At 29.1% G+C, this 23483-nt stretch overlaps 1 protein-coding gene and 1 pseudogene across 1 annotated transcript; both read right to left on the reverse strand.

The window, feature by feature from the left end:
* Window positions 1-7394: 7394 nt before the first annotated feature.
* On the reverse strand, window positions 7395-8202 carry LOC129914914 (serine protease easter-like). The gene is made up of 2 exons (XM_055994364.1): window positions 8178-8202; window positions 7395-8122 (listed from the first exon to the last, which is right to left on the reverse strand). Exons 1-2 carry the CDS (start codon window positions 8200-8202, stop codon window positions 7395-7397), a joined length of 753 nt encoding a protein of 250 aa, XP_055850339.1.
* A 3038-nt stretch (window positions 8203-11240) lies between these two features.
* Window positions 11241-18079, reverse strand: LOC129914915 (serine protease easter-like; annotated as a pseudogene).
* Window positions 18080-23483: the final 5404 nt, after the last annotated feature.

Raw genomic sequence — 23483 nt, forward strand, 5'->3', positions numbered from 1 at the left:
GGTACCTACCTAATAGAGGTTTATATATATTTCAATTTGGATAAGTAGGTACCTTATTTTAAAGAGATTACGTTTTTCTTTTATGTTAGAGTGATTTGTTGAAAGTAGTTTACATGACAATTATGGAAAATGTTCATGAAATGCCCGAAATTTATCGGAAAACGTCTCGTACATGAACAATTGTAGAGAACCGCAACAAAATGGAAATGGTATTCTATTTCTTCTATAGGAAAGTTCTGTCAGGTTAGCACCTTTTTACTTGAGATATAGGTAGGTACTATAGGGCAAGTTTAGGATTCGAAGCAAAAATCAAACTCAAGATAACAATCAGGCATGATGATGGAGAATGCCAAAAAAGTTTGTCCGGCAATTCTGTCTGCCTATACATACCGATCTACAGCCTAAATCTGTAAAGCGATTTTTATCAAAAATTGTAGTTAACAGAGGGGAAATTGAAATTTTATTAAGAACCAAAACTAACGGTCAGTGTTGTGCCGGTTTTTTACATCGAGTTTTTTACAGGGTTTTTACAAGTAAAAAACTCGATGTAAAAAACTTCAAAATTACATGTAAAAAACTCACTGATGTAAAAAAGAAAATAGAAAACCAAAACAAAAAGTTCTTTTTATGCTTTTTTTTTCAACTATTTGAAAAAGAGAAAAAACACTAAAATTTTTGCACGATGGTTATTTATTAAATTTCATTAAATTCATTAAAAATGTTAATGCTGCAAGTAAATTTAAATTTTGGGCTATTTGGGTTGATGAAACGGGCAAATTTAATAACCTCAAAGCTAATTTGGAAAGCTTACCGCGTTTTTTTCAGTCGTGGTTCTTAAGACATCACATTTTTCAATTTGTTCACTTTTTCGCTTAAAATTATGACATTCTTCAATGCTCTCCCCTGACAAGTTTCTTAGAAGTTAAAGTTATTTGATAATTTTTCAGAAATTTGCTGCAGAAAATTGGATACAAAATAATATAAATGGAGAGCATAATCTATTTTTAGAAAGGTTTGCAAAAAATGTTGTATTGGATTTGAGGAGCACAAAATTCAATGTATCAAAGTTTATTATTTGTGGAACTGGAACTTTACAGCATGCTTTCACAAATAAGTTGATTTTGGTTGTTAAATCGTAAAGGAATTTTCTTTCAAATGAGATTATTTACGAAATTTTCTCATTTGGGCTCTAGAAAAAAAACAGACCATTATTGACTTTAGAAATATTTTAATTATGATTTATAAACGTTTATTAGAATTCAATGCCGCAAAATGAAATGTTCTATACAAAATGTTATGAAGGTAATTCGAATGGCAAGCTGTCAAAATAAATGCGTTTTTTAAGTTTTCTTTAACATTTTTTTTACAATTTTTTAACTTTTTTACGTTTTTTACATTTTAACACATTATTTACCATTTTTTACGGTTTTTTACGCAAAAATTGGGAAATCGCCCATAAAGTGTTAACGGTATAACGGAAACAGAAAAGTTAATTTTTTTCAAAAACGATTTTGGTTGAAATTTTTGTGTTGCTAAAAATAATACCTACCCAACTTTTTATATACAAAAAAAATATTTGTTGTACCTGGCATAGAACGCTTTTTTTTTATTTATGAATATTTCCTACATGACTATCCCGATTTCGAAGAAAATTTTTATACAAAAGCGTTTTAAAAGTAATTTTAAAATTTAAAAAAATTTCAATATTTTTTGGAAAAATCAATTTTTTGAAAAGGGGTTGGTGAAATATTTCGAAATTTTGTTTTTTAAATAATTATTTCTTTAAAATGGCATAGCATTTTTTTTTTTTTTATTTTTTTGAAAAATCTTAGAAAATTTGTAAACCTATTATGGAAAATTATAATTATTTTGTACTAAAATAAATTAATTTTCAATTAAGAAACCGAGTTTAAACAATATATTTTTCTTTATTTTTAATGTAAATCACTTTATTTTAATCATAGTAGGTAGTAATGTAATATTTTTAGTTTTAATGAAAAAAACGAAAATTCCTTTGTTAAACGCATAGGAAACTACCTATTAACCCTTAAGAGTTAAGCTATAGTGCCTAGTTTTTAGTAGAATTCTCTTCTTGTCAATCATAAACTATTTCGGGGATAAGAATTGAAAAAAAAGATACGTTTTTTTTTAAGCACAATAATTTACACAGCTGTTTTGTTTTCTCCACTTATGCACATCCGCATGTGACGTGTCTAGCTTCGGGCTCTATTTGGGTTATATCAGTATACTTCTCTGTCCAACACAAACACGACGAAGTGGCAGGCTCATAAATTCTTATAGAGAAAACAAACGCAACGACAACTGCATCCAGTTGGCCATAGAAATGGAACAATTCAAAACCGGAAGCCCTGCCGACAGTTGTTCCTGAGCTTAATTCCTTGAACCCCACATATAAAGACATAATTTGAAGCAGTAAAGTGGCATAGTCGTGTTCCTATTCGAGATCGTCTATGAGTGTGAACTTAGCGAAGAACTTTTCGCAAATCGAATCGGAAGTAGTTTATTATTTTTTTCTTATTTTGTCGCTAATTAGTTACGGCAATTTTAATTTTTTTTTTTGATCCCTTAATGTTGGAGCTATTGAAATTTTTCGCTCAGTTTGTGTGAACTTAGCGAATCACCCAATACTCAAAAAAAACAAAACCTATTGGAGATCAACAAAATCTAAATTGACATTACTATCCAGCAACAAAATAATATAAACTTATTTTCGAATTCGCTAAGTTCATATAAACTGAGCGAAATAACCAAAAGCTACTGGAGCAAAATAATCAAAATTGCTGTAACTAATAGTTAGCAACAAAATATGGACCTAGGTTGGATTCGATCCAGAATGGGTGCTTCGCTAAGTTCACACGAACTGAGCGAAAAATTTCAATAACTCCAAAAAAGTTTGATACTCTACTTATTGGTTTAGAAAAGTACTCGCATTACATTATTCAACGCCTTAATTTTTTCGGCTTTTCTTTATTCTGAAGCTCAAATTTTATAAGAAACCCAAATATTCCTACCTCAAGTTTGAACATCCAATAACTCAGAAGGTCCTTACGACAGACAATTTACTATGTCTAAGATCTTTTTAATCACTTATATATCTCATATCATGATTAATATCTCGCCTAACCTCAATCCACAAATCAATTATTCATCCTTAAGCCAAATTTATTCCACCTTTCTCGAAGTAGAAGAAATCCGCATCCATAGACTTTGCTTCATTTAAAAATTCTTCCACGTTTCCTGGCATAGAAAACGTAAAATTTAATACGAAATCACTAATCTGCGATTGTCTTTCAATTATGTAAATCAAGTGATGGCTTTTCCTACCAAATGCAATCATAGAAAATCCCTCTCTCTTGAAAACGATATGAAGATGAAGCTATACCACTCCGTTTTATATACTAGAGCTTGAGGAATTGAGAAACGTGCTAACGTGCGCAAGTCGGGCATCATTTTGGCCAAAAACCTAACCATCAACATCCGGTAAATTCTCAAACACTCCCATTTTCGTGTACTGGTACGCGCGTATTATGTATGTATTTATACCGACCAACAAGGATTTGCTTTTGGTATAAACTTTTGCATAAAATATTGAATATTTAGGCCATTCTGATGGCATGGCCTCAATGAGAATAGCTGTGTTTTTAGGGCGTTTCGGGTAAATTTTGACGATGCTGATGCCGATGATGGTGGATGATCCCATCACGACAACAATCGTTCTGCATACATCATGGATCATTGTTTCTATATGGGAGATACGAGCTTCGAGTATATAAAAGGCATTTAATCAATGTTAATTAGATGATACATAGCTAATGTGTGCTGAATCCTTTAATTTCAAGAGGACGAGGGGATTATTGGCATGTGATAATGATGATGATGTGAGAGTGAGTTCAGTCTCTCAGTCCTCTTGCACCAGGGATTGGATACCATCAGCCAACTTAAACAAACAAGATAACATTAATAATGCTGGCCTAAATTTTCGAACTTGATTAAGTAGTGGAACATCTCTGGTGCGTGGAAAGCTCCACAACGAGATAAAGGACATCATCATCATCATCATCATCATATCGACGACGACGACAACGACGATGTCGGTCGTTGTTTGAAATTATCCTTTAGGGTGAAATTAAACTGAATCCCCTTTCTATACGAACAAACACAAGCCGCACTGAGCTCAGTCTATATAGTGTATGAAGTTGTTGTTCGTTTCGTCGTCCTTGATCGTTTCAAGAGAGAGAGGAACGAGAAATCAAAACTTTCACCATAATAATGTTGTTAGCCTTGTTTTGGGATATTTTGGAAATGCATTATACCGTAGTCGATACACTTTAAGGAATCCAGGCGTCTATCGAGTAAACAAAGATGCACAAGCACATATATATTAATCGCATCATGAAACTTAAAGAGCTTAAGAGGTTTTTTTTTCAGCATTGGGAGATAACAAGCACGTTCACGAACGGCAAGAAAAACGACAGACAAATTGTTATTGACGAGTATTAGAGATACTATCAAGGACTAATAAGAAAGATGTCGCATTTGTCACACTACAAATTAATTGTTAATGTCACTATGGCGATGTGAAGACATTTGATTGGCTACAGAGTGATTGTAACCTTGAGGTACTTTTTAAACAAAAACCTTAAATATATTAAAAAAGAAGGGCTTACGCCAAAAATTTAATTTTACAAAAGACAAAATTCCTGACAAAAAAATTTCAATAAAAAGGTAATTTTTTTTAAAAGTGCTTTTGAGTTTAAAATGGGTTGGGGAAAAAAATTCTGTAAGTGTCAAAATTCGGATTCCTTAAATTCTATATTTTAAAATTCTGTGAATTTAAAATTCTGTAAATACAAAATAGTGGATTTCAAAATTTTGTATTTTAAAATTCTGTAAATGATAACAGAAAAATTGTTGTGATAATGAAAAAAAGTGTGCACCTTTTTCACTATCAAAATAACTTTTATGTTATCATTTACAGAATTTTTAAATACGGAATTTTGAAATCCAGAATTTTGTAATTACAGAATTTTAGAATACAGAAATTTGAATTAACTGAATTTTAAAAAATACCGAATTTTGAATTTATAGAATTTTTTAATACTGAATTTTGGAATACAGAATTTTGGAATACAGAATTTTGGAATCCGAATTTTGGCAAATACCGAATTTTGACCCCAACCCTTTAAAAAGATCACCTGTGCAGTCTTTCTGTGGTTTTGTAAGTAATAATGGAGTAACTAAAGGAAATTATTAGGGGACCCAAGTGGAAAAGCTCCGATTTATCTAAATTTAAGAGCTAACTATTAAATTATGATAAGTATTGCTGTAGTCTTTTTTGTCTGTTTTAAAATTACAAACAATTTCTTCATGTTTAATAAATATTAATTTGTTAAATAATCACTTTGTTTGTACTCAGTAATTTTTTGCTTGATTTGATTCTTAATTAAAAATTAAAAATCAAAAATCAAAAATTAAATCAATCATAATCATAAAACATTAATGTTGTAGCCGAAGAAATAATTTGTATATTAGGCGTGTATTTTCTACAACTCAGTAGCTACTCATTTTTTTTTTATTTTATTCGAAAAACAATAAAAACAAATACTTACTTGTGTAATTTGTATTATTGTTTTGCTGTTTTGCGAATAAAATGAAAAATGAGTAGCTACTGAGTAATCGAAAAAACACGCCTATTACAACAAATATAGTTTTATTATAGGAAAATTTTTTTGTATTAAAATGTGAATTTATCTTTAAATATTTTTAACCCATAAGTTATTGTTAGTTGAATTAAAGAAGAGGAAAAGGTAATATAAATTATTTTTTTTTTTATAAAAACTGAATTTTTGTATCAAAATAATTGATTTTCTTTAAGATTTTGACAAACCTGTAAACTTTCCCTATTTCACCTTCAATAATAAAGGTTGTTGAATGAGGAAAAAATGACTTTATATTTAATTGTTAGACTTAAAAAAAAAAACTTCTTTTAAATAAAAGGTCTTTGAAAATAAAAAACTGTTTAATTTTTTATAAAGTGTTTTGCATATTAATGTTTAATTTTACGAATTCAAATAACAAGAAATATGGCCAAAACAATTTGAAAAAGACATGTTAAAATTATTTCAATAATTTTTTGTCTTCAAAACTCTGACTTTGAGGACCCGTTTTTCAAGAACTCTTTATTGAATTTACTTAATTTTAATTTAACAAATAGTTTTAAGCTTCTAGCTTTTTCAAAATGCGTTTTAAAATATTTTAGGTGTTGCCGTTGTGTTCAAATATTTATTTTTGTGTTTGAAGTCAATTTGTGAGAATATTTTATCTATCGCTTAAACGATGGAAGATTTTCCATTACTCCCTAATATTTTGTTCTCCTTAAAATATCTATATATAATCTTTTGGTAGGTATCATATAATAAATGAAATTTAAGCAAAATTTAAAAAAAATCGGTTTATATATTCTGCTTATAATAATTATATTAAGAGCCAATTTTTCAATCTTCTAATAAACAGTCAGTTAACTGTTCGACGAACAAAGTTATTAGGCTCATAAACAATCAGATAAAAACATTGAATTTTTCAATCAAGAATAATTTATTCTACAGAATAACAAAAAAAAAATTGTCAAATTGAAAAATATTTAAAATTAAACGTCATTTTTATTCATGATTGTTTTTGTTTTCTTGTGTTCCACTGTACTTTTTCAAATTTTTTTCAAAACAGCTTTGACAACTGACACAATATTTTTGTTTGGATTATTCCTTAGAATAATTTTTATTCGTCTCTGAAAGAAGCAGATAGTTTTATTCTTAGGAATAAGCTATATCTGCTTGTTGAAAAATTGATTTTTTCTCTATCCTTAGGAATAAGTACTAACTGACTGTTTAACTGACTATTGAAAAATTGGCCCTAAGCCCAAAAACTTGAAAAAAAAAATTTAAAATTGTATTTAAAAAAAAATAAAAATCAATTTTTCGAAAACGGGTTAGTGAAGTATTTCAAAATATCGTTTTTAGTTTTTCTAAAAATGGCATACCACTTTTTTTTTGAAAAATGTTAGAAAATGTTTATATATAAAAAAAATTATGTTTTAAAAAACTGCTTTAACGATTTTCAAAATTTCTTTTTCTAAAAACGCGTTTTCATACAAGAAATCAGATAGCATACTTTGTTTTGTGATCAAAACCATGAACAACGATGTTTTATTAATTATAAAAAAAGATTTTATATTATCAGAAAATCATAATAAAATTTTACCTAATTTTTTGTTTCATATAAATACATAGCTTTAAAAAGATAACAGCGTCTTTTATCATTAGAGCTTGTACTGCATATAATTATTCTATTGTTTTTTTTTTTAATTCATACAAAATTTAAGGTTCAATATTTTGCTGAATCCAATCAACATAATAACCGACTCTTGTGTAAACACTTGGCCAGCCTTGCTGTCCACACGGAGATGCCCCAAATGAAACTATTCCAGCTATGAAATTGTAAAATCGCTGTTTATTAGAAGAATCCAATCCAATAAGAGGTCCACCTGCATCACCACGGCAAGAATCAATACCTTTTTGACCACCAGCACAAATTTCTGAGGTTCCTATATCGGCTCTTTTTTGGCTATAAATCCTTTTACATTCATTTAACGGTACAACTGGAACTTCAGCTTTACGTTTAACATTTCTCCGTATTCCATGTGCAGGTATTCCCCAACCAGAAATATACATTTTGTGTCCTTCAAATGCTGATTCCTTAAGGATATCTTTAAGTGGCAAACAAATTGGTCGAATATAATCGGTATAATCTACGTTACGTGATAAACGTATCAAGCCTATATCGTTCTCTGGCCTACTAAATGAATATACAAATTTTTCATGAGGAATTACTTTCTCGATTGTAACATCAATATAAGGATCAGCACAGTTCTTAATACCACGAGTGTCTACCTCACAGTCTGGATCTGTTGAAGCGTTCCATTCACCTAAACGAACTCGAGACGGCTTCCAATTTATGGGTAGGCCGCCTATGCATTGCGCTGCTGTTAAAACATATCGGTTATTGATTAAACTTCCAAAACAACTATATCCAACTGAATTCCCATCTAAGGATTAAACATAAAAATTCAAAACTGGAAGAAAAAAAACAAAAATTCTTACCTTTTTCATATTCTATCAATGCCATCCATGGAAATTCGTTAATTTTTGTTACGTTTTCACCATTAATTGGATTTGAAACAACATTACCACACTGACCGGGTTCGGGCAGATTTGTACCCAATCCTGTTTCGGTGTTATTTGGAGCTGGTGGTTGAAATCGAATTTGTCGTTCTGGACAACAAATCTAAAGAGCATTGTGTTATGATAAATTTGTATTTTAAGAATTTTTCACGTTCTTACCAAAACTTTTCCATCATTTGAACCACATTGGCTTAGTTGTAGGAAATTCCTATCAGCATCTGATAATGGGTTTTTTGTAGTCAACCAGTTATAAAGTTCTGTGCATTGTTCCCATTCAATGCATAGAGCACGCTCTGCATTTGGTGTAATGCATTGTCCATAGTTGTTAACAATAATTTCTATGGAGAAATTAGGCGATCAAATTTTGATGCAGCAAAGAAAAATATAGGCAAAGCAATCATAAATAATAAGTTTTTTTTTTTAAGAACTCTTTAACAATATAACAATAAAATTATATAAAATTCATTGTAGGTAATAATATTATGAGTTACAAATTGATAAAAAAAAAAAAACTAAATTCTTTTTTTCTGATGAAACAACAATAACAAAAACTTGTGTATATAGCTATTTTACGGGTACCAACTCATCATCTGATTTCATTTTAGAGTTGCTATGGTAGATAGGTGGTAGAAATGAAACCTTAAAAAAGCAAAAAAATCTATCTTTTTTCTCTTCTAACACCATTAAATCCATTTTTTTATAAATGACAACCTAATTTATTTTATATCATCTAATAGCTTATTATTTCACCTTTTATACGAGGCTTTAATCATATTTCTACGATGTCTACAAAGAAAGTGAGAATTATTTAAAGCCAACCATGTCAATATTTCACAGTGAGATTACGGTACTTCCTACACTGGTGGCTGATCATCGGCAACAGATCTCCACAGGTGTTTGTGAAGTTACGTCTGATATATCAAATGAAAGGTGGATTAGAAGATATAACGTGTTTAGAAAAAGAACATTTTTAATATGAAATTATTATTGAATCAATTATAGTTTATTTTATCTACAGTAAAACTTTCATTCATCTTTGTATTAAAACGAAAAAGTTATAATCAATTGATTTTTCCTGTCGCTTTTTCGTTTCATCGTGTTTAATATCACAACAATACTAAAGAAGTTTTCACTTAAAAAAAAAAACTTCCAAAACCGAGCTAGGCATTTGAACAAGCAACTTAGCGATTGCGAACACTTTAAACCCTTCGGACCCAGCGTCACTCTCATGTAACATATTTTTAAAAATTCGTAAAAAATATTCCATTAAATATTTTTTGTTTATGTTTCGATGGCTTAATTGAAAGATAATAATGCGTAGTTAGTGGATTATTAAAAAAAGTTAGTCTAATATCATTTTATATATGGTCATAATTTTGAAAAAAAGATATAGGTAATGTTAATCCAGAAAGTGTTTTGTTTTTTTGGCTTAGAAGAAGTAGCATACATTATTGTTCTATAAAAAATTATTTTCCCAGTATGCATGTTACTTACATGTAACAAGATAGTAACACATTAGTTTTGCTATTTATTATTTTGTAAAATAACTTTTTGGTATTTATATTTCTTAGTTGTGATGTTTTTGACACGATAATACTGAAAAAATATTTTTTATTATTGATTTTTATAGCTTGGGTTCGAAAAGGTTAATGCCATTTTCTTGAGAAATCTAGGTATTTATATTAAAGTTTGGTTTTGTGTACGTTCGCTAACCGGCCACACCGGATGACTTATTTTCTTAATTTTTTTTTAAATCAAAGAGGCATAAGAGAATAAGGTTTAAGGCAAAAAAAAATTTAAGATTTTATAGGGTAAATAGGGGTAACACGACATTGAAAAAAGAGGCTTTTTTCTAAACGGTCAAGTCGTAAAGACTTGAATTTTTTTTTTAAATGATAAACAAATTTATTGTTTAGTTAAAAAAAGCATTGAAAAAATTCAAAAAAAAATTTTAAAACCAAGTTATGAAGGTTTTTTTTGCAGTTGCAGACCTTCGACAAAAGACTAATTGCAGGTACGCAAAATATTGCACAGAAATTTGAGTTACACCATTAGAAATATATTAAAAAAAAAAATTAGGGGTCTAATACGGATTTTTTTCATAGGCCCTGTATTTTGAAATACAAATTTTTAGGGACATTTTTGAGTAGTCTTTTATTTTTTTGGAATTTTTAAAAGTCTGCAAAAAATCTCAAACTTATAGGAAATATAGGTTTTAATCATGTGCATGCATGAGTTTTTTGCATAGGCCACTTTTGCTAAAAGTTTAAATATGAATATTTCAAGTTTTGATCCTCTTTTTCATTTGAAAATTAACTAATTACAGAGTCGAAAATTAGAAATAAATACAAGAAATGGCGGAATGAAGTCCGCCGGGTCAGCTAGTTTTTTTTTTATATATATAAGCAATTATTAAGAATAAATTGGTTTTGTGAGGAAAAAAAGAATAGCTACCCAAAAAAGTGCGAACATTTTATAAAAAATAGTATTTGTAGACAACACATTTTAACAATACGAAAAAAAAATTAATAAAAATTTCCAACATATCTCAAAAACCCGGAAATTAAGCATACAAAATAGCAAAACAAAAATCTAGTTCATTCATTTTAAAATTTAATTGTAATTTAAAACAACAAAAAAAAAAAAAACAAATTTGGGTATTTTTCTTTGACTTACGTGCACTTGTTAGTGATATGAAACTGATAATTAGAACATCTGCAATACAAATATATGATTTTCTTATCATTCTGTAATTTTTGTGGAAAGAGATTCTGTCAAGACTACAACTAAAACAGTATAACACAAATGATTATCTGAATGTAGCTAAGTAACTAAAAAATAAATAGACCGCTTCCGAAATTTAAATATTTTTGGTCGTTGATTAACTTATTATAATTTACTGAGAGAAGCTTTCTTTTGTTTGAGAAATTGGTATGAGCTTAGTATGAAACTGATTATGAGAATAATCAAAAGCTATTTTAATTATGTATTGAACTTGCTCTTGTCATGATGCTCTGATGTGTTGTTATAAACATAACAATCCGAATTAAAGAGCTTTAATAAGGAGAAACCAGCTTTAATGCTTAAAAAAATATACATACAGTGGTGGTCATATTTTTAAGGACAGTGAAGGTTTTAAAATGTCTTAGAATTTCTAAAAATAAATTGTACTAAAATTAAATAAATTTGTACTCTATTTTCAAAAACGAATTGTAAAGGTTATCAGATATTAAAAATAAACTTCAGCATCATTCACACAAATTGTAAAAAAATAAAAAAAATCAAAATTTTATCTGGTCAAATTTATATGGACACTGATTTAGTGCATTGGAAAATGATAGAAATTGTTACTAGTTTTTGAATGTTTCTGTTTTTAATACTTTATACATATGTATGTGCTGAGTATTTAGCCACATTGGCACAATTTGCAAAACAGCTTGACACCTACCGGAGAACCCTAACCTAACCCTAAACGGTTCACAGATTTCAACTAATACATCATTCTGGAAGTCGTCTTGAGTTCTATTTTTTTTTTTTTCATACTTCTAAATTTTCCAATTTTTTTTTTCAAAATTTTGATTTTGAAAATATTTTTTGAAAAATTGTAAGACACGAGGTTTTTGGCTTTACAAAAATGTAGAACGTTAATTATTTTAGGTGTTACCGTTGATTTTTAATATAATTTTTTCCAAACTAAGTCAATTTTTTTTAAAATATCCCCTCCCCGCGAAACGAGGGGAAATAGACCCCCACCTATGCGATTTTTTTTATCTGGACCCAATTTAGCTTTTCGGCACATTTCTCCTAATGAATCACCCTGTATTATAAAAAATTAATTAAAAAAACGACTCCAACGATTTTCAAACTTTACAATAATTTTTTATCAAAAGCCTTAAGATAAGAGCCTAGCATTAAAAAATATAACGTATTTAAGTATGTTTTTTATTTTTGTCCATTAGTTTTCCTTACAAAATGATATTCTATTTCTTACTTGCGATATAGGTACGGTGACCATATTTCTAGAAGCGAAACCCGGGACAGATAAAAAATTCGTTTTTAAAATATTGATTTTTCACAACAAAAAAAATTAAAAAAATAGTTTTCATAATTTCCTTATTTTGATATAATGATTTCTTAAACGATTTGATGGGAGCATTTTCATTGAAATCCTTTAAGCCGTTTACGAAATCAAGAAAGCGGATTTATAATAGGTACCTACTGTTAATAACTTCTAAAAGAATATTTTGTCAATAAAAAAAAACTTTTCCTGATATAGCTTTTCAACTCGACAAATACAAGCTGGAACTAAAAAAATGACAAAAAATTTTTAAAATTAAAGCCTAGTCTTGAAGTGAAACGAAAATTTTCATATAAAACCAGCACGACGAAATACGAAAATTTAGTTTTTCGATGCACATTCACGCAGCTTAACCACCGAAATTCTTTACTGTGCTAGAATATTTGGAGAGTTTTCAATCGTTTTTCACTGACAAGTAATTTTTCTTACTCTAAAAGAGTTTTTTTACTTTGGAGACTTATTAGAAAAACTCTTAATTTAAATCAACCAAAGACAGTTTTTTCTTGTTTTCCGTTCAAAGTAGGGATGGGATCAACCGGCCGGTTTAAACCGGTTTCGGTTTTTTTGCTTCGGTCAACCGGTTTTTTTGTTCTCCCGGTTTTTGCGAAACAATCGAAAAACCATAAAAAAACCGACTGAAAAAAAAAACGTCGAACAAAAAAAAGGACCCAACGAAAAAAAATTCCTCAAAACTCCTACTAAAAATGAAATCAATCTAAAAAAATCTTTGCTTAGGGATTTTCTTCGAAAGTTTTTTTTTTCTGTTTGACAAATTAAGTTAATGTTTTTTTGGCTATCAAATCAAGCAAAAAACCGAAAACCGGTTTTTCCAAAAACCGGGTTTTTGGCCCGGTTTAAAACCGGCCGCTTTAACCGAAAGGAAAAAAACCGGAAAAACGGAAAACCGGTTGTTGTACTAACAACCGCCATCCCTAGTTCAAAGTTTCAAAATTTTGAATAAATAATCATTTTTATCAAAAAAAAAAAAAATAAAACCGACTTCCATGGACCGAAACTAGGTTTTATGGTTTTCTCATAGATTCTATAGCCAGAACTGGACCACACTGCAAGCACCAGCTTTCCAATACAAAAAGAATTATCAAAATCATAGGCGGATCCAGGGGGGGGGGCATGGGGGCACGTGCCCCCCCCCCCCCCCCCCCAGAACTTAAAGTTCATACTTAAAGGAAATCAAACTATAAGAGTTTTAAAAATATATGAATAATAACAGAAAGAACTTGAGTGAAACTCTTGTCTATTTCTGGCTGAAAATGCGAATTTTGTTGATTGTTGCATCCCTTTCCCATGAATAGCTCCACCTCACAAATAAATAAACGGCTATTCGTTGGGTACACACGAATTTTTTTTTCGATTTAAAAAAAAGTGAATTTTCAAAGTGATTTTGGTGAAAAATTTTGATATGGACATCGAAAGACATTGAATGATATAAAAAAAATAATTGTATATGCAACTCTATTTTTTCATACAGAGGGGTCAAAAAATTTGCACTTTTTTCGTTGTTTTTTTTTTTTTTAACATTAGTGTTTTTAAAATAGCGGAACACGTCACAAAATTGCATAAACTACATATATGTTATAGAACTGCTGGATATGTAGAACAAACTTGCATTTCAGAAGTTTGCCCAAGTTTGCACCCCGAAAATAAAGACCCCTTGAAAAAAAAAACTCCTCAAAAGCGACCCTTACTTATAGATTTTTATAAATATTATTTTATTGAGAAAATTTCTCCAGGGATACCTCTAAAAATATGTAAAAAAAATAGTGTTCCAAATTTCAAAAGAATCGGTGCAGTAGTTTTGAAGTTATGAGGAGCACCGGCGTTGAAAACATTAGTTGTGGGGATAACGATTTAAAGTTTTGAACTCTGGACTAAAAGACTAAAACGTTCCTTAGGGAAGTATTAAAATACTCATAACTTGGTCAATTTGGCTCCAAGAGACCTTCAATTTGAACACAATATTCTTGAGGTACAAAACAATTTAACCCCTTGTAGCCCCATGTGACATTTCTGTAACAAACCGAAAAAGTTTGCATAAAGGCTCTACAAACTATTTTTTTTTTCTTTTGAAGCTTCTAATATTAAAATCTTTAAGTATTGCTTTATCGAAATAGTACTTCAAATTTCTAATAAATAGCACCAATAGTTTTTAATTGACAGTTAATGTTGAAAGTTGGGCTTTTTTTTGAAAATAAGCAAATTTGTGTAAAAACTACGAGATTCAGAAAAAAAAAATAGTTTTTGTTAGTAAACCCCACGGGGTTTTATTTTTGGATTTTAGGAAAGTGCCTAAAAATTAATATTAGATAGTTTTTTGCTTGAATTTTTGCATTTTTATATAAAAATAAATTATTTAAACTTTTTTTACTCCCAAAATATCGAAATAACTAAGTAAATAATGACTTTATTGAATTTTTAAAAAATACGTGTTTTATTAAAGATAAAAGCCAATCGATTGACTTATTAATTTTTAAATTTACGACCTTGGGTTACAAAAGGTTAATGCAAATTAAAAAAAAAACAAAACTGGGTTTCCCGGCGAAAAAAGTATGATTCAGTTTTTTGTTATTCTTAGGAACTTTAATATTTATTAGAATGAAGTCTTTAGTATTTGACTAAAAAGTACTAGGTCATTAACTAATGGTATAATTATGTCCATAATATTGCAAAATTGTATACAAAATCAATTAAAAAACGTAAACATTCTTTTTTCAAAATTTCATCTTTAAAACTTAATTTCTCAAAAACTATTTGGTGAAACAACTTAAGTCAAAAAATTAAATAAAGAATTGTACGTGCATTTTCTGATTTTTTATATTTTTTTTCTTCCGGCTAATCCAGGAGTAAGAGGGTTAGCACTTAAGTGGCTTTTACTGTAACAAGAAAATGAAAATTTTTCCTTCCGAATAACTTTTTGGTCATTTGGTACCTATTTGATGTGGGAAATGTGCCTAAATATTTTTGGCCAGGTTTTAGACCACTGTGGGTCGTTAAAATTTTCTGCTTGTTAGTCAGTCGTATGGTACTTCACTTTATTTCTAACTGTTATTGCTGTTTTTTTTGCCAACCCGTCCCTTGTGCCCCCCCCCAGAAAAAAATCCTGGATCCGCCCCTGATCAAAATTGGTTCACTCCGTCCAAAGTTATGAGTTAACAAACATAAAAAAATAAATAAAAAAAAATACAGACGAATTGAATACCTCCTCCTTTTTGGAAGTCGGTAAAATAAATCAGAAAATCTGCAAATACGGGACAATCACGGGACAAATTCCTAAATACGGGACAATTATACGTCCCGGGTTTATTAAATAAAAACCCGGGACAAGCTGTTGAAATACGGGACAGTCCCGGGTAAACCGGGACGGATGGTCACCGTAGATATAGGTAACTATAGGGCAAGTTTAGGATTCGTAAAAAAAATCGAACTCGAGATAACAATTTTACATGACATTACGATGATGGAGAATGCCAAAAAAGTGGGTCCGGCAGTTCTGTCTGTCTGTCTGTGTGACTGTCTCTATCTGTGGCTGCAGTTTAAATGAGTGAAGTGATTTTCTTCAAACTTGGTAGTTAGCAGTTTTTGGTGATTCAGTAGAGGGGAATAAGATGGAGTGCTAAGGGTTTTTTTGTTTTATGCATTTGTGTTTTGGCTCAAATTAATTGTATGTGTTACGTCTATATCAGTTTCGCTTTTTATTCAAAGTGATTTTGTGTGAAATATTTCATGCTGGGGAAAGTTGCAACATGAAAAAACCTACCTATAGAGCCGTTCGCTTATATATTTTTTGCATAAACTGTGCCTCAAGTGAAAATTCATTTTTATTTGTATTCATTGGACTATTATTTTGCTTTTTACAAGTGAATTTTAATTATTCGATTATTTTATCATTAATTTTTATTAGGTACAAGAAATAATATAAAATAATTTTTTGAAAAAGGACCAGAGTTCAAACCTTTGCTTTGTCGGAGCATATTTGTCCCACTTTCGGGGAAAAAAGATCTTCAATGTTCAACGTAACGATTTTACGTGGGACTTACCCGACTTTTTCCTTACCTACTGAGAGACTGTTTACCTAATGTAACCAATAACCCTGGATATAAATGTTTGTTATTGAATTTTGTATTGAATTTGTAATTGATTTTGTATTTATTTTGGAAAAATAAAAATTTTTGTGTGTGTGTATGTGTAGTACTACATAAGAGCCAACTTTTTAAGTAAAAAAAAAATTTTTGTACCGTTATTAACGGTAGGTACCTGTCATAGAACGGTTTTTTTCTTTTCTGAATATCTCGTACAATATTAACCCGATTTAAATGAACATTTTTATACAAAAGTGTTTAAGTATAGGTAATATCAAAATTTTAGAAAATTTTCAAAAAACGCATTTTTGGATTTTTAAAAAATATTTCAAAATTTTTTTTTGAAAAATCAATTTTTAGAAAACGGGTCAATGAAAAATTTTGAAATTTAGTTTTTATGTGTAAATCAATTATTTCTTCAAAATGGCATACCAACTTTTTTTTTGAAAAATGTCAAAAATTTTTTATATATAAGAAATTATTTTTCTAAAAAACGGCTCCAACGATTTTCGAAATTTTTTTTCTAAAAATATCTTTTTATACAACTAATAAAATGACATACTTAGTTTTTTGTAAGAGATCATTTAAAGCGGTATTTAATTATTTATTTTTTTTCCACCACTTATGAAATTCCGTGCAAATATCGAATTTTAAATTTTCCCTTAATTTGTTCAATGAAAAGCTTCAACATTAGAGTAACTTTTACCATAAGAGCAAGTACGTGCGACCCCAGTCGTGCAATTTATTTTTTAATTCAAACAAAATATAAGGTTCAATATTTTGCTGAATCCAATCAACATAATAACCGACTCTTGTGTAAACACTTGGCCAGCCTTCTTGTTTTCCACACAGACCCACCCCAAATGCTGTTATTCCAGCGATGAAATTGTAAACTCGCTGTTTATTAGAAGAATCCAATCCAATAAGAGGTCCACCTGCATCACCACGGCAAGAATCAATACCTTTTTCGCCACCAGCACATATTTGTGAGGTTCCTATATCGGCTCTGTATTGGCTATAAAGCCTTTTGCATTCATTAAACGGTCAACTGGAACTTCAGCTTTACGTTTAACAAATCTCCGTATATCGTCTACGGTTCTTCCCCAACCAGAAATATACATTTTTTGTCCATCAAATGTTGATTGCTTGAGGAAATCTTTAAGTGGCAAACAAATTGGTCGAATATAATCGGTATAATCTACGTTACGTGATAAAAGTATCAAGCCAATATCGTTGTTTGAACGTAGAAATTTTTCGTGAGGAATTAATTTCTCGATTGTAACATCAATATAAGGATCAGCACAGTTCTTAATGCCACGAGTCTACCTCACAGTCTGGATCTGTTGTAGTGTTCCATTCACCTAAACGAACTCGAGACGGCTCCCAAGTTTTGGGTATGGAGGTTGTGCATTGTGCTGCTGTCAAAACATATCGGTTATTGATTAAACTTCCAATACATCCATGTCCAATTGATTTTCCATCTAAGGATTAAACAAAAAAATTCAAAACTGGAAGAAAAAACAAAACAAAAATTCTTACATTCTTATTTTACCTTTTTGTAAAATAAGAATTCTTAATATTTAATCCAGCAATACAAAAAAACGAAATATATTCTTACATTGTTCAAACTCTATCGTTGGTACCATTAATTGCGGTGTTTTCTAGAGCTGGTGGTTGCCGTCCAACTTTGTTAACAATAAAAATTTCTACGGCAAAATGCGGTTATAAATTTTCGATGCATCAAAGAATAACATAAAACAATCATATTTAAAAGTTTTTTTTTAAAAACAATATAATTATTATATTGGTACCTTCCTTTGGGTTATTTCTTATTTACAATTTGAATTACGAAATGATCCTGACAGCCACCAAAGTCGCAAAACTCATCTGATTTTGAAAAATCAAAATCTAGATGCGATATTTTTTAGTTTTTTTTTTTATTTGTCTTAACAAAAAAGTTGTGGCCAAAAAACGACATAAAAAGATTTTTGGCCATAAGACAAATAAAAAAAACTAAAAAATATCGCCCCTAGATTTTGACTAACCGAAGCGATTGCCATTTATTTTTTGAAAATGGGTCCATTATTACAGTGGTGATGAAAGTCCAAAAATTTTTAAATTAATTTGTTGGTGTTTTTTGCGTTTTTTGGCCGTTACTTTTTTGTTCAGACAAATAAAAAAAAAAACTAATAAATATCGCCCCTAGATTTTGATTTAAGGAAGCGGTTGGTGTTTAATTTTGTAAAATCAGACCAGTTTTGCGACTTTGGTGGCTGTACAAACCGCAGCAGACAAATTGTCTTCAAAGTTCAGAATCATATTACGAATTGGTTAAAAAAAGAAAATACCAACAAAAAAAATAAATTCTTTTTTAGGGAGACATAATAAAATTTCTAAAAATCTCCACATGCCCAAGCATTTTTTTTAAACAGGCTAAATTAATTCTAACTAAAACATAATTCTATTACATCATTGAAATATTAGCTTAACATCATTTTGGGATTTTCTCTTGGGGACTTTTTTGTTTGACCCTTTTTTTTTGGGGGGGACTAAGGTTTCATATAATTTTTTTTTTTTTTTTGGAGATTTTGGCAATCGGTTGTGGCTATCAAACACTTGCCACTTATAAAAAATTTTAAAAATCATCTAAAAGCTTGTTATTTCACCTTTTATACGACGCTACGATGTCTACAAAAAAAGTAAGAATTTTTTAAAGCCAACCATGTCAAAATTTCACTATGAGATTACGGTAGGTACTTCCTACACTGGTGACTGGTCATGGGCAACAGATCTCCACAGGTGTTTTGAGGTATTTTTCAAGTGTTTAAAATAAAAAATAGTATTTGAAGACAACACATTTTAACAACACGAAAAAAAAATTAATAAAAATCTAAAACATATTTCAACAACCCGGAAATTAAACATAAAAAATTGCAAAACATACAAAATCTGGTTCATTTATTTTAAAATTAAATTGAAACATAAAAAAACAAAACAAATTTGGGTATTTTTCTTTGACTTACGTGCACTTGTCAGTGATATGAAACTGATAATTAGAACATCTGCAATACAAATATATGATTTTCTTATCATTCTGCAATTTTTGTGGAAAGAGATTCTGTCAAGACTACAAGTAAACAAGACTAATACAAGTGATTATCTGAATGTAGCTAAGTAACTAAAAAATAAATAGACCGCTTCCAAAATTTAAATATTTTTGGTCGTTGATTAACTTATTATAATTTACTGAAAGAAGCTTTCTTTTGTTCTAGAAATTGGTATGAGTATGAAAGTGACTGAGAATATGAGAATTATCAAAACCTCATTATGTATTAAACTTGCTCTTGTCATGATGATTTGATTTATTTGAATGTCTTTGATGTGTAGTATAACAATCCGAATGAAAGAGCTTAAATTAGGAGAACCCATGCTTTACTGCTTTAAAAAATATATGTATTATTCTAAGTCACAAAAAACAAATTTAACAGGGCACGTGGGACGATTTTTAAGTTTTAAATTGATTGAAAGCCATATTTTTTTGCTCGTGGTTAATTCAAGTTATGTTTTTTTTTTCTTTCCTTTTGAATAAACCGTACAAATTAACTTCATTAGTACTAGTACTATTTTTTAATAATTTTTAAAAACAAAAAACCCAAAATTGGACATAGAACAATTCCTTTACAAGTATGTAAATAGGGGTAAAAAAAAATTGAAAAAAGTGGCGCGACGTTGTAGAAAGTTGAATTGTTTTTAATAGATAGATAAATTTATAGCAAGTATTTAAAAAAAATTCAAAAAAAATCAAAACTAAGTTATATGTAAATGGTTTTTTTTAAAACTAAAACATAAGATAGACCTTTGACGAAGTAGTGTTTATAAGTAGGGGAAATTTTATTTGACAATTTAAAAAACGTCATTCGAAAGATAATGAAAACAAAAGTTAGGGTTCTGATACAGATTTCGAAATATGAATTTTTGAAAAACACCTACTTTTTTTGGGCTATTTTTGGGTGAGTTTTGATTTTTTTTTTTAATTTTTCTGAGCATTCAAAAAATCTAATCTATTTTAAAATGATTTTTGACTGAAAAATGAGAAAAACAGTTTTTTTTGTCCCAAGTTTTTTGACCGTTTTTAACCGTTTTTTATTTTTATCTTTATATAATAGACAGGACAATATCTGTGCAATCTTTGAATCAATTTTGTATTCACAATTTTGAGATAACGGTAAAATAATGTTCTATTTTTCAAAAAATTCTTATTGTTGATCTAGAGTAGGGGAGAGTGGGGCAGTTTTGAACACTTTTTGCTTTCGTAACTGCTAGAAAGATATTTAATCGATTTATTGATCTGTTAAGTTTATGTATATGAAGCAGTGATATTGAACTTCGATTTTAAATTATATCTGGTTATTTTAGCATATTATTTTTTACATTTAATTTTAATTTTTAACCAATATTAGATCCTATGTTCAAAAGTGCCCCATGTATGGGGCAGTTTTGAACATGAAAGGGGCAGTTTTGAACATCAGTATTAATTTCTTTGTAATGAATAAATAATACTTAACTTTTTATTAGTTTTTTAATAAGAACATACAAAAACTCCAAATTGATTATTATATCATATTCAATTAACCAACAAATAATAAAAACTCAGACAAAATAACATTAAAATTTAAACTATAGTTATCAGTTTATCACATTTATAAGTTCAAAAGAAAAACAAAAACCAAGAAAATTTCATTTAAAATATATCTTAGAAAAATGGTATTCATACCATTTATGCTTCTGAGAGTAAAATAGATTTATTTTCAATATACATATAAATATATTTCTAGACATTAAATCCAAATGTTAACAAAGCGGATGTTCTTCAAGTACCAGGAGCATTAATTGGTGTAGGTAGCTTGACTTTAATTTCTATAACGCTTAAGCGGTATATAATCGAGTTCTCATCGAGAACAGTCTAGCAGACTTGAAGAATTCAGGCATTTTTTTAAATCTTCAATTATGTTGTACATATTCCCATTTTTTCTTTAATTTTGCCCACAAATGCTAGTTTCATTATTTTTTGTATAACAACATTACGATTTATTAAATAAAACACATTCAAGTGTCCTTAAAATGTCTGATACAAACTGCTCGGGGCGGTTTTGATCATGTTCAAAAGTGCCCCACCATACTTGTTCAAAACTGCCCCCACTGTGTCAACGACATAAAATGTTGAATAAATATTTAACATTAATATATTTATTCAAAAATTCACCGTCAATTAGTTTAAAATTCATTAACCATTAACAAAAACTGTATTGCGTTTTGAAATCACGTACCAATTTTTTTTTAAACTCTTACAACTAAAAAACTGAAATAATGCAAAACCACTATAAAAATCACCTTCCACCTATAAATCTGAAAGTCAGCCGAGATAACGATGGAAAGTCTATGACATTTATGGATATTGTGTTGACGTGTTCAAATATCGAAATACTTCTAAAAAAGATTGATATACTAAAATTGTATATGCAGTGTTCAAATGTGCCCCGTGTTCAAAACTGCCCCACTCTCCCCTACATAAAAATTTAATTTAACTTTATTGAGAATACTGATAATATTACCTTTCATTTGATGTTACACACATAACGGTACATTTACTACAAGCTACACAATGTTACATTTAAAAATTCAGAAATACCTCAAAACACCTGTGGAGATCTGTTGCCCATGACCAGCCACGGGAAGTACCGTATTCTCAGTTTGAAATTTCGACATGTTGGCTTTAAAAAACTTTTTTAGTAGGCATCTTAAAAATATGTTTGAAGCGTCATAAGGTGAAATAAGCTTTCTTATGATAAAAAATTTAATACAGGTTGTTAAAGTAAAAAATTAATTTAATGGCGTAAGAAGATAAAAAAAAAATGATATTTTTGCTTTTTTTGATGAAAACTGATTGGGTTCAAAAATTTTAGGCTTTCAGGTGGTATAAAATTTATTATAGGTTGTTATATAAACAAAATGGATTTTTGGGTGATGGAAGTGATTTTTTCACTTTTTTCTTTAGAAATGATTGTTTTTATAAAGTAAAAATTTAAAAATGGTTTTATTCTTCAGAAGAAATATTTGGCTTTTTAATGGTATCATTTTTTTTTGTAAGATTTTTCTTGTAAACTACATAAATGATTGTATGAAATAAATTAACGCTTCAATTGTCTCATTTTAAACAAAAGCACACAACCTGTTTTCTTACGACGCGTCGACGTAAAATTACGACGTTAGCACGCCAAATTATCGTCCGTTAACCGGTTTTATAGATAACCTTTTTTTTTTACTTCAAAGTTGATACTACATTATATAATAAATTAAGGAACTAAATATTAAAAATAAATAAAAAAAAATGTTTAAACTGAAACAATTTTTTTTTAAATATTATTTATTCTGATAAGTTTTCAGGTGTTATCATTTCAGTCTGAATGTTACAAAAATAATGGACGAATGATTAATGTTTTATAAAGTAATTTATCAACACGTAAAAACAAAAAAATAAAAGAGGCTTCTTAAAAAAATAGTTTTGTTTATTTGGTAATTTCTCTATATTTTCGGATCCAGTTATCTGTTTAAGAACAAATAAGAGCATCAAATTTTGAAAACTAAATTAGTACTTAATTACATAAGATTAAAAAAAAAATAGTTTTCAATTTTTTTTTTTTCAAAATTTTGACTTTGTAAATATTTTTTCAAATATTGTAAAACACGAGGTTTTTGGCTTTACATAAAGGTATAGCACCTTATTTTAGGTGTTACCGTTGATTTTTAATATATATTTTTCCAAACTCAGTTAATTTTGTTTAAATTGCCCCTCCCCGCTAAACGAGGGGGAATAGACCCCCACCTATACGATTTTTTTTATCTGGACCCAATTTAGCTTTTCGGCACATTCCTCTTTATGAATCACCCTGTATTATAAAAAATTAATTAATAGACGGCTCTAACGATTTTCAAACTTAACCCTAATTTTTCATCAAAAGTCTTAAGATAAGAGCCCTAAGGGGCTAGCAT

Source organism: Episyrphus balteatus, chromosome 3 (assembly GCF_945859705.1).
Source record: "Episyrphus balteatus chromosome 3, idEpiBalt1.1, whole genome shotgun sequence".
NCBI lineage: Eukaryota > Metazoa > Arthropoda > Insecta > Diptera > Syrphidae > Episyrphus > Episyrphus balteatus.